Source organism: Haliaeetus leucocephalus, unplaced genomic scaffold (assembly GCF_000737465.1).
Source record: "Haliaeetus leucocephalus isolate CR32 unplaced genomic scaffold, Haliaeetus_leucocephalus-4.0 Scaffold213, whole genome shotgun sequence".
Taxonomy (NCBI): Eukaryota; Metazoa; Chordata; class Aves; order Accipitriformes; family Accipitridae; genus Haliaeetus; species Haliaeetus leucocephalus.
Window position 1 is genome coordinate 422,379 of NW_010972649.1, and position 17,223 is coordinate 439,601.

At 47.1% G+C, this 17,223-nt stretch overlaps 1 protein-coding gene across 1 annotated transcript in view; it reads left to right on the plus strand.

The window, feature by feature from the left end:
* The window catches only part of RGS6 (regulator of G-protein signaling 6), a 107,320-nt gene that overhangs the window by 81,710 nt on the left and 8,387 nt on the right, over window positions 1-17,223 (plus strand). The window contains exon 14 of the mRNA XM_010566478.1: window positions 621-710. Coding sequence (XP_010564780.1) covers window positions 621-710 — 90 coding nt within the window. The remainder of the gene's footprint in view (window positions 1-620; window positions 711-17,223) is intronic.

Consider the following 17,223-nt stretch of genomic DNA (forward strand, 5'->3'; position numbering starts at 1 on the left):
ATGGGAGGGACTCATCTGACATAACTTCATACATATGACGTAGCCATCCACATCTGAGCTAGTTGTATAACCTCCTTGCATAGTCACCAGAGATACAGGCTTTTTCAGGTTGGCTTGCTTTAATTCTGTGTCTTAAGTGGAGATGAAATGTGTCCAAGTATTAGTTCCCCTCTATGAACAGGAGGGGAGTGCTGGGTGATAGTTCAAGTATCTATGAGTGGTAAAATGAAACCTAATCTATGGGATGATTTCTGGTGTTTATTTCTTCCTTCTTGAGACATCCCAGTATTTTCAGCCTGGCTAGACACCTGCTTATAATCTGGGGACTTCTGAGAGTTGCAGTCTTTGCAGAATAACGCTGATTACTGAATAATGTGTGACAGCCTTTGGGGTGAGGGCCATCTCTTTGTTTTGTGTTCGTACAGCCGCAGGCACAGCAGGGTCCTGCCCCAGGATGGACCTGCTGTGCACTACCACAACACAGATAATCAATAGTAGCAGACTTAATTAGAACTTTGATCAGTCTTTCTTCCTTCTAATTCGCTGTGTTTTAAATCCCTGTGATGTCTAAATGAGGTTTGATAACAATTCTCTGTCTCTCATTTCCTCCTGTCCCACAGGAGCACATTTACAAGCTGATGAAGAGTGACAGCTATGCGCGCTTCCTCCGTTCGAATGCTTACCAGGACTTATTGCTGGCGAAGAAGAAGGTATCTGTTGGAAAGGACGTGCTTGCATCTCTTAGCACCTCTTGATTCTCGCCTGCTGCTTGCTGCTAGTGTGAAAATGAAAATATTGTTTCCTTTTTTTTCCTTTATTTAAGAAAGGAATGAGCACTTTTGTTTTCTTCACTGGGGGCACAGGGTACGGCATCTGTATGCACAGCCTCAGCATGAGTTTTGGGGAACGCGTGGTGACCCAAGGGAAAAATAATACGGAAGAGTGTTTGTCTTGCACAGCTGTCTTCCAAACTCGGTGCAGGCAATTAAAATTGTATCTGTCTCCTCTTCCTCATGACAAAGATGGTGTCTGGTATGAAGAGCAGAACCCATCGATCTATTTATTACTGGTGCAAATTTCACCCATGCTGGTTTTCACCTCCCTTGCCTCACCATGTGATCTTCCCTTTGGATGCCTTACCTATAGACCCCCCTGCAGTGATTCCCATGCTCCTTTTCTCCCTTTCCCTTGCTTTTGGCTCCCCAGAGATGTTTCCTTTTCCTTGGAGACGAGAAATAATTGCAACCCATGCGGTAATCAAGAATACCGGCCACATTGTCTCACAGGAGAAATGGGTTTGAGCTCTTCTTAGCCTTTTTGGTGTCTGCATGTGCTCTGCCAGCACCATGTTTCTGCCAGGAACCCCCAGTTCAGGGTAGCAAAGCAGTGGTTACATAGAGTTATGGCAGCTCCTGTCCAAGTGTCCCTTCTTTCTGAGGGAGCTGGGAGGTAAGCTACTGCTCTCTGCATTTGTGGTTGTGTTCAAATGCTTCCTGCACCTCCTGACTTATTCCCGTAAGTCTACATGTCCGTCTGTGTGCATGTGCACGCATATACATGTGTACGCATCCCACTTACATGTGGCTTCCAGGACCGTTCATAAACTGACTCCTGACTCCTGCAGCCTGAGCGTGTGGTTTCCCATCACCATCTTCCCTGCTGTTTTTCTGCTGCATTCTCCATGTGCTGCCAAATTACATTGCATCGGCACAATACAATGAAATCCCAGTGGTATTTTTGTCCTGATTGTCATTGTGTGCCCTAAAAGCATGCATATGGTGACAAAAGGAGACAAACCCCTCTGTCTGCTGTGCCTGGGACTACTGGCAGGTAGATTAGGGGAAGGTAATGGAGGGCAGCCGTTGGCCTTATGTTTCAAAATGTCTGGTTTGAGACAGCATAAACCAGTGCTGTTTACATTTGGAAAGGTTAGACCTGACTTAGAGTTGAGAGGCTGTGGGGAAAGAAGGAGGTGCAAGGCAAAGTCTTCTGATGGTATAAAGCATAAAAACCTTTGCCATCTTCCTACCCCCATCACCTTATGGTTCTCTCTTCCCCCAAGTCTCCATTGAACACGTGAGGGTGCATGTGCTTGAAAGCAGAAGAGTTTTCTCCACCCAGCTGAGCCCATTCAATCTGGAGGTGTTTTTTTTTCTTTTTTTTGCAATCCTTGTTTGCTGTCAGATCAAGCCCTGGATGTGTCAGCATGACATCCTCATCCCTCTGCAAACTGCCGCAGGAGCAGGTTTTGGTGTCATGTTAACACAGCCATGAAAGTAAGAATCAAGTTTCCTTTAGAAAGAGCTGTGGGTGCACGAGTAAACATAGCAAGGCACAAAAAAGGCAGGAGTAGATCTGTGCAGATGCGTTGTTCACCAGCTTCACACGATGCGGGAGGGGAGTTGATGTTGCTCCAGAATCTGTAAAGCTTTGCAATTGCATTGCATTGTGTTGGGCAAGTGAATGTTTCTGAAACAGTGTAGGTACAGAGATGCTGACAGAAAGAACAGCACGTTTCTGTACGGTAAGATCTTTAGTACCTTTGGTGCAGCTTTGAGAGGCATCCCTTTAAAATTCCTCTAAATAGCTGGAAAGCAGAGGGAAGGAAAAGAGAAACCCAGTGGCATATCAGAGCCTGCGTGGATGGAGGATTTGGTTTAGAGCCTGCATACAAAGTCCTGGATTCACTGATGTGAGTAAAAATTCACTACAGTTGTTGAAGACTTGATAAGTATGTTTCTCTGGGGCATGAGTATATCTTGCCCCAAAGACATTAGCCTAACATTGCCTGTATACTACGCTGATACAATATAGCCTTACTTTTATTACCGACAATAAGTTCTTCCAGAAGCATAGCATGATAGACTTGGGCTAAAAGAGTTGCTTGCACAAAGAAAATGAACTTCTCTATGGCTTGAGATTCACATGTGAATATTTTGTGGATAAGTTTATGTCATTTGTGATCATTTGCCCTCCAGCACTGGGTTGCGGCAAGCTGAGAGGGCAGGAAAAAGGGAAAGATTGACTGTGGCTAGAGCAGAGGACTGGGAGCCACAAAATCCATGTGCTACCCTTGGTTCCTCCACTTACTTTCTTGTGTGACCTTGGGGAAAAGAAGGTTCAACTTTGCCTGCCTCATATCCTCTTCTCTGTCGAATGGGAATAATAATAGCGACCTGCTCAGTGGGGAGGTGGCAAGGTTTGCTTGGTGCCTCAAAACATGCTTGACATTTTTGAGATTTGTAAGGTACTGTAAGTTGGAAGAGTTACTTTTCTTCCACACCGTACAATAACCACAGATGTGGGAGCTTCCCCTTGCTGCTCTGGGAGTGCAGTAATGGAGGGGAGGGAGGGAAGAGAAATTATGGGTCGGGACTGAGATACAATGACAGAATTATGAGGGGGACCAGGGAGGATAAAAGGAACATATTGTTCACACCACTAACTGATGCAAGACAGTGGACGTAGGCTGCATACAGACCAGGCATACATACTTTCTTAATCCATTTTAGATTTTTTTTTCTCCGTTCTTCCCAGTGTCATTATTACAAATAACCACAGTATTATTGGCCTTGATCCTGCAGATTCATGGAGCTCAGCGGGGAACATGAGGTTGGCCTCCAGCAAGGGTGTGATTGGAAGCAGTGAGCTGCAGAGGGGGAAAGCTGGGTGTAGCTCCCTGCCTCGCACAGAAGTCCTCCTCCCCTGCCAGCCTGGAGAAGAGCAGGGACGAGGGCAGAGCCCCGTCCTCGGGAGGAACGGCTGTACCCCCAGCCCGATTTGAGCTCTGTACCTCCATGCCTGGCTTTCCCCCTGCAGCAGGTAGAAGTCACGGGGCTGCTGAAAGCGGCCAGCTCAGTGGTGAAGGGCTGGACGGTGCCGAGATCCCCGACCGACTCATCGTGTTTTATTTGCGTATCCACGCAACACGCCCCGCTCGTGCCGCGCAGAGTCAAGCGTCGACCTGCTCCCATTCCTGCTGATACGCACCTTACTGCAGGCTACTTCACGGCAGGTAATCGCCGCCGCACCGCCCCCCAGCCCTCCTCCACAGCAGCCAAAATGGGGACTGGATGTCCTCAGAGGGCAGCACGAGTGCCCTGACAAACCTCCTCGCTGGAGGCAAGGAGGTGTTTGGGCTGGGCGACTTGGCTGCAGAGCAGGGGTCTGTTCCCTGGGGAAAGAGCAGCGTAGGTGAGTTAGTGCACCATGGAAAGGGGTGGGGGTGCCCCAAAGGGGAGCTTTGTTCAGGGTGACGGAGCGCCCAGGCACGCGCTCTGCTCGTTATTTTTGAGGAGAAAGGAGAGAAAGGAACAGAAAAGACCTTGAGGCACCTTCCATTACTCCCCGTGGAGGTGAAGCTATGACATTGGTGGGCATCTCTGCGTTAGCAGGCACCTGACTGCCAGCCGAAGCGGCAGCCGAGCTGTCGCGGCTCCGGCGTTCACGGCAGCCTGGCACGGGGTGGCTGGCGGCCGGCCGGCCCTGCCTGCAGGCAGGGGAGCGTCGCGGAAAGGCGGCCGCAGCTGCAGCGCAGACGGGCTGCGAGGCCACAGGAGTGAGCTCCGTCACACCGGGGGAAGAGCAGGTTGGTATTTGCTTGGTTTAGAGCATTGTTTTCCTCTCCAGCTGGTTCAGAGAAGGGTGAGTTCTCTTGTGGTCCTGTGCAAATGGACACAAAACAGGTGGAAAATACCATTCCAGCCATTTGGTAGCACTGTATGCGCCCTTTGCTTTCTCACTTCGGATGTGTGTAAATGACTGCTTGAGAAGCCCGGGACCTGATCTTGACCTGGAACACATGGTTTTCACCAAGTTAAAGTTCAAAAAAACCCCACCCCAAGCGCCAAAGTCTCACAGCAAAAAAAGGATTCAGTAGCCAACAAAATGAATCCTGGGGCAGAGAGATGGAAGGACGGGAGAGATTTTTGCAGACCTGCAGTTCAGAAGACCAAGCTTTTGGATGTATATCCTTACCCCTTTTCAGATCCCTGGCCAAAAGTGTCAGTAAGGCAATGGCTAGGATCTTCAAGCCATAAGGGACAGGCTCCATTTTCAGCACACACCTTTTGAAGCATTGCTTTTATCCAGACCCCCTGTCCCACCTGCTCTAGATTGTCCAGGAAGTTTCCTACTGCAGATTCTGTCCCCGTCTTAGTCCCATCAGGGGATGCATGACCAGTGATGATTCAGTGGCAGGACTTGGCTTGAATGTTGTAAAGATGCTGTGCAATTTTCTCATAATTACTTTTAATAATCAGTGTCAGCTAGTTTTTGTAAGTTTTTTTCTACTTAAACTGCTCTGTGCCAGCAGAATCTACACAAAAGAACTTAAAATTGGCATGGCTGGGTAAATGATTAATCATGAAGAAAAGGAAAATTTCGAGAAGACAGTCAATAATTAGCAAACGGCTCCGAAGTGGTGACATCCATTTTTGTGCACCTACCTGGGCTGAGAGGTTTTCATCTGCAGTGGGCATGGTTGTTTCATATTTTATCCAAATACACATGTCCTTTGCCATTAGCTGGTAGAGTCTGTTGGTGTATTTACTGGCAAAGATGACCCTTTTGCACCTAGGAGGACTGCTTGACCTGGCATGCACGTGTGTTTCTCTGCCTTTGCCCTCTCAGTGTGTGTTTGTGCAAATGCTGCTGTGGTGCTGCAGCAGGCACGGCTTTTGGGTCCGCAGCCTTTTCAGACACTCCCTGCGCAGGACCCCAGATCTGTTCACAGGACTGAGAGAGGTCTGACTCGGTCTCTTTTCCTTTTTTTTTTTTTTTTCCACTTTGTTATTTTTAAATTTCCTTCCTCTGCTGTGCGAGGCAGCCTCCACACCTCCGTGCCGCGCTGGAGGGATGCAGGCAGGCGGTGACCTTCGCAGCAGGCTGCCAGCCCCCCGGTCTGCAGGCAAGCAGAGCCAGAGCCACACAGCCAGCACCCACACCCACTGCCCTTAAAACTGCTCAAGCCAGCTCATCACTTTGCAGCCAGCCTGCCTCAGCTGCTTTTTATTGTACTAGAAAATGTCATGCTTTGACTCAGAGCTGGATGCTATGGGGATGAGCTTTCCACGCATCCAGCTGGTCCCAGCCTGCCGTCCCCATGCCAAATGCGCAGGGTTGCTGCAGCCTGCGCTTGCTAGGCGCTTGTGTGGGACACCATCGGTGCTCTCCGTGCCTGCTTCCCCACGCACATCTTCAGCTATGGTAGGGAAACAGCCTTTTGTGCAGCCCCCTGTGCTAGATGAGCTCTCGGCACCCCAACAAGGTGCTCATCATCTTTGGAGACCACCGTCCTGCTTTCCTGCTGAGTGGGAAGCGGAATCACCTTGCTGGTAGCAAAAACAGAGAGACTGAATTTTGACGGCAGGTGCAGGGGCGCAGTCTGGCCAGTTTTCAGCAGCTCGTTCTCCTTTGTCCCCAATGCACGCCAGAGCTCCACTTTAAAATGCAGTCAGGCCAGACGCCGATTTTCCAGCCCACAGCAATGTGATGCTGCAGACTCCAAGTGCCTCGCTCCCCTGGGGAGCCTTGCAGAACACTCCGTCTTTTGTGTAGGTATTTCTTCTCCCGGGTGAACTTGTGCCTTTAATTTGGCTGCCGGTGGGTCCTGCTGCCCCTGCAGGAGACCAGCGTGGGGGCCCCGCACACGGCTGTGCACTGCTGTCCTCAGTCCCACTCGTGGTGACACGTTCAGCCAAGGTAGCAGGACTGCAGCCTCTCTCTGTCACCTCTGCTGCCTTGGGGTGTGGGGACACCTCTGAGGCTCCTTCAAGGAGGGGATCTGCAATGCTCCGAGCACTTGCACTGCTGTTACGCTCAGCAAAAGAGTGAGGCTGACATTTCTTTTCCCTTTCCTCTCCTCTCACATGTAGGGAGAGGCAACTAACCCTTGGGTTAGCGCATACTAAATACTTCTTTGCAGAACATTGGACTGGGACATTACTGCCTCCCTGCCCACCAGGAAGCCTGCTTCGTTGCTTGGTACATGCTCCGAGGCCTTGGCTCCATCCTCAGTGTTGGCTAAAATGATGTGCCTCTAGCTTTCACTTTTGATACCGCTTTTGGGACATCAGAGTTGATGGTGTGGCTTCCTCAAATGGTTTTAAGTGGGGAGGTTGCTTGACTCTTTCTTCTGGACAAAGAATATTGCTTGTCTTAAAAGGGCCTTATGTTCTGGTCTCATCTCTGGCGATGTGACAGGGAGAATCAGCCCCACCTCTGCCTGGGATGCTTCAGACGAACCTTGTAAACATCAGAGAGCTGTGGCAGCTGTGATGAACATGCAGAAGAATCAAAAGGCTTTGCCTAGACTCACCTACACAAGTTCTCATCCAATTTATCTGATATGCTTTCGGCTTCCTTACATCTTCTTTATCTGGTTTTTGCACTGGTGCTTTGTCCTGGGGGTTGTTAGTGCAGCTGAACCTGTGGCAGATGATATGGCAGGCGGGTGCCTCTGATGAGCACATCCAGTGCAATGCTTATTTCCAGCGCAGTGTCATACACCATCATTACTGTGGCTCTCCCTTATATGTAGCTCCTTATCCCCTTTGCTGCAGTTTTACTTCCATCTTATCACCTCCATTTCGCTGGCTCACGACATTAAAATAAGTTTCTCTCCTGGAAATCAGCAGTGCCCACAGCTTTCTGATTGCAATGAGCTTTCCTTCATATTATCGAGTTTCTTCTCTTCTCTTCTCCATAACAATTTTTTCTCTTAGATATTCCAGCAAACATGCCAATAAATTATTTAGTTCTTCCTTGTTAGTGGCAATTACATCTCCCTTGTGCCAAATGAATGAAGCGCTGCAGTGAGCAGTCTTCCCAGGGATACGTTAATAAAGCCATGATGCACACGCTTGTCTTCTCGCAGTGAAGTTGAATGTCTTCTTGTGTATGAATAGTCCTGTACTCCAGATACAAAAATTTCAGTGCCCCAAATCTGCCTGTATCTTTCTGTGGCCTTGCACAGACGTACATACGCTGTCTTCTGTTTTGATGGAGCCAAACTTACTGGAAATGTGCTTCTACCCTCTGGATAAATAGAGGAGTGTGGGTTCCCTGGCAATGAGTTCAATGGTGGTTTTTTTTTCCAGTGCTGTATTCACTCACACATTGCTTTTTAATATTGTAAAAGTTACTGTGGTTTTTTTCATCTCTCTAAGCAAGTAGATGGGAGCCTCCGATCAGCTGTTTGGCAGATGTTAACCAGAATCAGAGGTCCCAGTTCAAACAGCCATAGAAGGAAAATTCAATGAACAAGAAATCAATATCAATAGCTGTGAGACACAGCAATGCACAGACCTGTTTGAACCATTCAAAAAACTCACAGGAGAAAAGGTGACATTCTCCAAGAGTAAAAGTAGTGATGTCTCTCATTCTTTAAGGGGTTTTGGTTTCTTATGTTTGCTCTTGCAAACATTGATTTCTGCTTCTTACATTTTTTTTACAACTTTTCCCCCTTGCTGCTTCCTTATATTTTGCTGCTGTTTTGAAAAACTGCATTTAAGCTGAAGGGTTTTTTTCTGTATTTTTTTCTCCCCACTTTTTTCCCTATTAAGCCAGAGAATGAGCAAGGTCGTAGAACTTCTCTAGAAAAGTTCACTCGCAGCGTGGTAAGTTCCTTTTCTTTTCCCTCCTCCCTTTCCTCAGAACTTCATTTTTAGTTGGGGGGAATGTGGATGCTTGACTTTTTATTTCATCCTTTATTTTTGCAGCTAGAATCTTTGCAGCTTCTCTTTTAATACTGTAGCTCATCTAAATAGTAGCTCTAAAGAAGGAGGGGTGGGGGGTAGGGGAAGCAGAATTCCATAATGCTCATTCTAGCTTATCATCACTGCAAATCAAGTTGATTTTTGTCTAGAATGAAACACAAGGTTGTCTTTTTTGCTGTGTTCCCACTACGGTATTTGTTGTGGCTTTTCCTTGCGCAATGAAGTAGAAGAGCATGGTTCTCATAGCGCCATTGCAACAGTATCCCTGTGGTTATATAGTGCATGCTTAACGATACCGTATGTATATACACATACATATCCACCCACAGCACTGCAGCCGCTTCCTCCGTTGCCCCCGTCCGTCAGTGCTCATGTAAATAGCGATGGGCAATACCCTTTGACTCGTTCATGATACCAATACTGGAAAAGGAGTGCAGTAACAGTAAGACACAACACTGTTAAACCTGTTAGATAAGTGGATGGTGGGATCTCAAGGGCAGCGGACAGATGTCCTCTCCTCTCTTGTCCTTCACCAGTCTCCAGCCTCCAACCAGTCTTTCCAGGTGGGGGAAGCTGGGCCAGCTATGAAGGGATGCTGCAGCGCAGGGCAGCGTTGGGCACCAGCTGGGGCTGCTTCTCTCCAGCCCCCAGCGCAGGACCCCAGAGCTTGGGCAATACCTACTCGTCCCACTTGCTTTCAGGGATCTACGTATGCAGCAGTTTTTCTAGAGAAAGGGAAGAGCAGGGCAGGACCCGAGGCAGATGCTGCAAGTGGGGTGGAGGAGCAGCGATACTGGGCAGCACGGGGTGGGACAGGCTGTCTGCATGGGGTGGCACAGAGCAAGCACAGGGCTAGAGCTGAACATACAGCAACTGGGTCAGTGAGGAATTACTCTTGTGTTGCTCAGTATCAAATACACTTTGACTTGATATGTCATATGGTTTTGGTATACTGCTATGGTCTCCATGTATCGCCCATCATTTGTTGTAAGGTGATACCGGGACAGCGGGGAGTCATCAAGTGGTCGATTCCTGTAGAAGCTACTGTACAGAACAATATTTCATACAAAGTTCATAGACCTTGTTATGGCTTTATAACAGCTTTATAATGAAGGCATTGGACTATGTGTATATACAGTACCTATGCTTGCGTTTGTGTGTGTATGTATGTATATATTTATAGATACACTATATACGTACACACGGCATCTAAATATAAAACATTTGTACATACAGATAGAAAGGGGGAAATTGCGCAGGTAAGTGTGAGCTGTCGTAGAGCAAATAAGCCTAGAGGGGTTCTTTCTGATGCTGCCATGCTACTGCACAAGCAACCCAAATGTAACACGCAGAGCTTTGTAGTATATCCACTGGCAGACTTCCTGGGGAATGTATTTATATAGCTAATGCATATGCACACATTTAAAATATGTTGATACAAAATATATCACTATGCCCATCTGCATATTTACTACTTTCTAAGAGTCTGCCAGAAAGAGGAATAGGCAAGATTTTTTTTTTTTAAACAAGCTATGCAGAAATATTTACACCGAATGGTAAATTCTGCTCCCAGATTTGCCAAATACATGGAAGAGTAACTCTCACTTTACTAGACTGGCTGGGTTTATAGTAACACAGCCAAGGACAGAATTTTCTCGTGCATTTGATTTGAAGGGTAACTTGACAAGCTCGGTTTGGGATGGTAGAATTATAATGTAAGTACCTGTAAAGAAAATCATTGTAGATTGGTTGGCACTTTAGTTCATTTTTGTCTTACTGGCTAGCATACTGTAAACATTTTCTTTCATTTTTCTTAATACAGATATAAAATATCGTCCTCTGATGGCATGGTAGCTACCAGAACTAGGAAAGGTCTGAATTCTTTATACTTTGCATTATGACAGTTTGTCACTACCATCAGATGAGAAAATAGTCACTATGTTGGCATGTCATCATGTCCTCAGAGGACAGCATTACCAAAGCGGTAACTTTATGGCATACTCAGGGGACTAAATTAAGATGAAGTTAATTCTGCATGCTCTAGTTCTCCAAAATGCACTGCAGTTCCCCAACTGTGTAGGAGTACAGCGGCCCTCGTTCCCAGAGCTCCACTATGCTTTAGTGATTGCTCATTACAGGATCACATATTCAAACTGACCCTGCACAGGCGCGCTGAAGCTAAGCATATGCTTAAGGTTTGGCTGGAACCGAGCCCCAGTGCTCGGCTCTCTTCGGGGGGAGCCCTAAGCCTATTGTGCAAACAGAGTAATAGGAGGTCACGTTTCCAGTGACAGCTCTAAGAGGAACATCTAAAACAACCAGGGCTAGTTTATTTGCTTTAAGGAGCCATCGCTGAGATGAAGCAGTAGCTCCCCGGACTCTGCTGCTCTGTTTGGCGCTGGGAGGGCGCAGTACCGCCCCGGGGAAATTTTCAGATTTGGCCACGGCATGTGATCCAGCGCTTTGGGAAGCGATTGAATTGAGGTCCTTGAAGGCTTGGCCTTACCGCGGCAGCACGTGCTCCGGGCCGTGCTCCTGCCAGGGGTCTGAGCCAGCCTGGTGGGTGCTGCGCAGCCGGACCTGCCCCGCAGCCTTCGCGCTCGCCGGGAAACCCTGCCGAAGTTACGGGAAGTATAAACGTGATGCAAAACTTGGGGCAGAACTCCAGAACTTTGGCTTTGGATAAAAACGTGAATTTGAAGGTGAATTGCATTTGAATTTCAACATTTGAATACAGGTTTCAAGAGCACAGTTTGACTGAAGACGTATGTCATTTAGCAAAAACCTCAGGAAAATTACTAGTCAGGGAATAGCTCAAAGACACTTACAGTGGGGAATAAAGTGGCCTGGCTGTGTTTGTTCTTTCTGCATCACCGTGATTGTTAGTAAGGTCATAAGAATACTTAAAATGTGTTTTAAAATACGGAGCAAATTCTCTCCCAGCATCAATCAGTTATTGTTTCCTATACTACTCTGGCACTGCAGGCCTATTGAGAACCTCCCCTGAATAATTTTTAGCTCATTGTTTCTTCAAATAAAGCAGTTACTATTGCCTAAATTTGCTGTAGCTTTTCAGCTGTGATAAGCAACACAGGAAAAACATATATCTAATGATGTTACGGTTTCCTTCTGCATCACTGTACTCAAATTCGGGGAACTTGGTTCCCCTAAGAGTGTAGGTGGCATAGGGCCAGAGCAGGACCATGGAGGTTCGTGACTCCTTCCTGGCTCATGATGCTCCTGTACTCACAGGGGTGCTTTCCATACTAGAGAAGGCCTATTTGTAGCCAGCATGCCAGACATGCCGGATTCCTTAGACAGTGAGTCTTCCCTTGAGTGAAAAAAATGAGACTCTAGGTTTGCCTGTTCTAGTTGCTTGGATCTCACCATCTCTTGTTTGAGAAAGACTGGAAAAAAATACAACGCTTCGGAAAAAAACAGTAAAGCTTTGTCAACAAACTGCAAACCATCTTGCAGGCTTTTTGTCTCTTACTTGGGTTAAACCCCTCCCCGGAAAAATCTTTCAATGCTTCCAAATTGCTCTCCTGCACTGGGTGGAAAGCTGTACAGCTTGACTTTGGGAGCACAGACTTGGAGCAAGTGGAAGTCATCTTACCCACAGGGCTCCTGTACATCTCAGAGTCACAACCCAGGAGGCAGAGATTAACCCCAGACCATTTGACATCCTTTAGAAAGACACTGTGGAGCCCAGCTAGCCAGCCAGAGGCTTGCCAGCTTTAAGGGCATCAATGGGGAATAAGAAAGAACAGGGTTTTACAGATATTTTTTTCATACCGCTCTTCAATTCCTACAAGACCCACTGTCTCATCTTCCTTGGCTTGATACTTTTGACCAGGAAAAGGCAGCTCCTGCCTAATGAATCCACCAAGTTTTTGCACCAAATCTTTCTGGAAGCCAGGTGCTATCTGGTCCACATTAAGCAGGACACTGACAGCAAGATTTGCTAGGAGAATTTTCACTGCGGTGATGGTTCACCTTTTACTTCCAGGTCCTTTCAAAGTATCAGCTGATTCCTTTGTGCAATGGCCAAGAAGGGGCTTGTGTCCGCTGCTGGTCAGGTCCTCCTGGAGCGAAGGGCATGGCTTGCAGTGCCTGCCTGTCTGGGTTCCCCTTGGAGCAAGGGGACATCTGTCTGACCCAACGCCCAATGTGCCGGACATCCTCAACCTCCTCAGCTTACCTGCCTGAAGTCTGCAGCTGCGGCATCAGCGTGCGTCTCGTGGCAGCCCCCCACCACAGCCTGGGCAGCAGCCGTGCGGTCCCAGGAGCGAACATCGTGGTCATCACTCATCTGGTGAACACCAAAGGGCCACGTCCGCGTCACGGAGCAGATCACTACATGACACGCATCGCCCAGCACTGCTGGAGCAGAGGGGCAGCAGATTTCTTTTCTCCCCTGTTGAGGTTTTGAAGGGTCCTCAAAAATAGGTGGGCAGCACAGTGGTAGGATAGACATCACGGTCCTTGACCCCTTCGGCCCTATGCTGGGCTCCTGTGCCGTGAAATCACAGGTAGGAAGCCAGACTGGCTCTTCCGTGCTCTCCGTGGGGGCCCTGGGGAGGGGTCGGTCTCAGGGAGTTGCAGATCTGACAGTCTATTGCATCCGAGCACTTACTAATCCACCTCATTTAAAAAATGATGGCGCTGCACATGGAGGCAGGTTTATCTTATTACAATTTTCCTTTTGAATACAGCAAGGATTGACATTATGAAAGCAGAGTTAGCCTGTCTTCTCTCCCAAGTGAAGATAAATGGCATCATAAAAATCAGACATCATGTATCATATATGTTATAAATAATACCTGGTATTGAGGTAATAACTTAATTTTTAAGACACACATACACACAAATCCATATATCTACATCTCTCTCTTCTGTCATATTTGATCATCTTACTAATTAAAAGGAGCCTGCTATACTATTTTTAGCCATGCAGTCTCAGCCTAGCTGTTTAAACCACTGTAGTTTCCCATCTGCTTTAGAAATGATTTAATAATCAGATAGACAGAAGCTTAGTTCTCATAAGCTGAGGTGATCCTTCAGGGCCAAGAGTAGAATGAAAATATATTTTAATGAGTACATTTAAGGAAACCACTGCTGCTTTTGTCTCACAAAGGCAGCCACCAAGTCTCTGCCTAACTTGTGCTGGTGGCCATTTACATTTAATAAAGGGGGAAACAGGAGGAAGTTCCCTTGTTGCATCTTGCAGCATCTTAAGTACTGTCTCTAAAAGCAACGGTTACTCCACCAATAACAGGGAATAAACCTATGGATACCAGCCTCAGCAGGTAACTTAGATAAACCTGGGCCATGATACTCAGACCTGAATTCAAACTTTCCCCAAATTGCTATATTCCAAGGAAGTAATTTCCCCTGTAAGAAAACTGGTGTTAAAGTTTCCGACTCAATATCGAGGTGGTGACCCAATGCTGAGAAGATTTTATTCCCAGCTGACACTTCTTTTAAGAACAAAAGGCACGCACACATGTATAGCTTTTGAGAGGATCAGAGTTCTCAATCTTTGTGTTTTAAAGGACAAGAGAGTGGCCAGACCATCGTTTATTCAGAATTTTTACAACTTCTGTCTGAATCAACTGATGTGGCACACTGTTAGTTGTTACGTTCCTGGACTGAAAAAGCTCTTTACCTGAAGAAGGTAAAGAAGCACTTGTGCATCTCTTCCACTGCCTGAGGACAGCGGGAAGAGTTGCACAACCTGGGAGAAGCGAGAGGCGTTTGCTGGCCGGAGCCCCTCGTGAAACTCAGCCCAAGCCATGGCAGGACCTGGCAGCTCCAGGCAAAACCAACAGCCTCGGGCAGAGAGTGCTGCACAGGCCTGGGGGGGCGAGGATGCAAGTGCCAGACTTCGGCTGGATATTGGAGTCTGGGGGAGATCCCTTTCCCTGTGTTTTCCCTGCCTCCTTCCTCAAGCCGTAGTGGTCCAGCACAGAGTATGCGGAGGTGTGATGTGCACAGGCCTCCCGTGGCTGCCTACAGCCTGCGCTTGCACCTGATAAGCTACAGGCTGTACTTTATCTTTCATTGTTACAGTCTGTAAATAGTGTAATACTTAACGGGAAAAGGAGCCCTCCTCTTAAGTCCTAGAGGAAATGTGAGTATGTAGTGAGACTAAAAGACTTGGGAGATTTATGTTAAAGTCGGCGTAGTAGAAGACATCAGATACAGGGAGGAGATGTGGTGTGAAATGTATCACGGAGTCAGGTATGAAGAAGCAGGGAGCTTTTCCAAGTGGTAAATTCAACTCGGTGCAGAAGGAGAATAAGGTGAAGGAAGAGGTAGTCTGTGTTCAAGCTGCGTGGGAAGTAGACTGTAGATTAAGAATATAAGAATGAGTTTTCTAATGAGCTTTCTTTAAAGACTCCTGGGCGTTATGGATGGAACATTTTGTACGGGACAGCAAGTCAATGAAGACTGAAGATTGTCTCCGTTCCCAGGCATAGGTGAATAACTGAATTGTCAGACTGGCCCAGCTTCATTAACCACAGGAGACAGAGCTGCAGTAAGCAGAAGGCAGAAGCTGGTAAGCAGGAGCTGCTGTAGCCCTTGCGTTAGCAGCAGCGGGGTGGTTTTGTGTTCTCATCCAGAAGCGTTGCAGGCAAAGTCCCACATTACATCCTTAATGACTGTGGAGCCAATGTCCCACCTTGGTTTCTCATGCAAGGATGACTTTTCCAGGAACAAGAATAGGACTGGAGATCTTGCATTTGATATAGTTGTCCTGCTCAGTGACCAGGACGCTTTCTCTCTGGAGCCTAAAACATCCTCGTCCTCCTTGCAGTGGAGCAAACGGGCATTTTCATGGTAGCATTTCCTCTGCTTTAGTGTTCTGGTAACTTTTGGCTGTTTCATACTAGGAACTAACCTTGGCTCAGGACTGTGAGTGCATCCCAATTCAGTACCCAGTGAGACCCAAAGTCCCACGTTTAATTTCAGTTCCACGTGTATCTATTAATTTTCATTATACAGCTATGAAAGCCTTAGTGTCTACCCTGCCTGCCTGCCTGCCCTTTCCTAGATGCTGTCAGCAGTCTTCTCTTCCAGCTCCCTGTTGTTACCCTCATTCTTCCCTGCTGCCACTTTCCCATCTTTCTGATCCTCAGCTTCATCCCTTGGCCACTGCTACTGCCTGATGCTAGTTTTTATGTCCTCTCGGTTTCTCCGCTGTTGGATCAGAGCCCAAGTCACACTCTAACTGGCCTGGTCCTATTCTTAATTCATGAGTATGGTGTCACACGCATGAAACGTGTTGATGGGATCTTATCTTTCTCAGGTGAACTATGTGGTATTTTGCACAGCTGTGTGTCACTGTGATGTATTACAAGTACTAACCATGAACACAGTGAAGAAGGCATAAGGCTGGAGGAAGAATTGCTGCCTGATATCATCAGGGCTCTCTTTTTAACTGGTTCCTTGATAATCTAATAGAACTGTTATATACTTACCAGCTTTCCCACTTTTTCACTTTCCCAGCTCTACCAGCCTGCATAAATAGATAACAGCATTTGAGGGTGTGGAAAGTATTCATGGCTGCAATATAATAAAGACAAATGTTTAAGCCATTATGGGTAGAGAGTAGTGGTGGAGAAACTGGAAAGTATAAAAAGGTGATGCACTGGGATGCTGGTGAAGTGGGTGTAGGTATAGACAGCTAGAAGGGAAGGATATAGGAATGGATGCCAAAGTCTCTTAGATTTGGCACCAAGAAAAGACATCTGGAAAAAGGGTTATTTTTATCTTTGGAAGATACTTTACTTAAAAAAAAACATGCTTGCTCCACTACTTCAGTGATTACCAAATACTGGCTTTTACCGGGAAAAAGGTACTTGCATTATGTAGGTGATGAAAAGCATCAGAATGTACCCGAAGCATGAGGGGATCCAGTCAACATTTGCAACCTGTCATCTGATTGTTCTCTTATGTGCAATAACTAGTCAGTGCCGGTACCGAACACTGCGGAGGACTGGGTGCATGGCCTGTACAGTGCATGTATTGTCTGGTTGCCGCATGCTTGAATACGTTGCATCTATTCTGGGTATCGGCGTAGTACCTTACCTGGAAAATGTCTGCACTGTGTAGGCTTACACTGCACGCTCGTCAGTTTGGTAAGCGGTGGGTTGCATGTGTTGCATGTGTGCTGCGTAGTCTGTTCTGTGTACAGGGGCTCCTTTAAAAGATAAGTATTCATCGTTTCTAGTGGATAAGTTACTCTTCACTTCCCTTCCTACAAACACTGCTGTGTAGTGCTGCTGGCGCAGAATGGCAGCTGCCTTTCGCCCCCGAGGTCGCTACCTTCCAGCGGTGGGTGAGTGATCCCTGTGTGTACGGTTTGTTAAGTGCTTTGGGATCCTTCTGGATGAAAGGCACTCAGTGGAGCTCAGGATATACTTGCTATTCATTTACTGTCTTTTATTCCAGCCACATACAAACTCTGGAAGATAAAAGTTGGTACCTTCCCACTACAGAC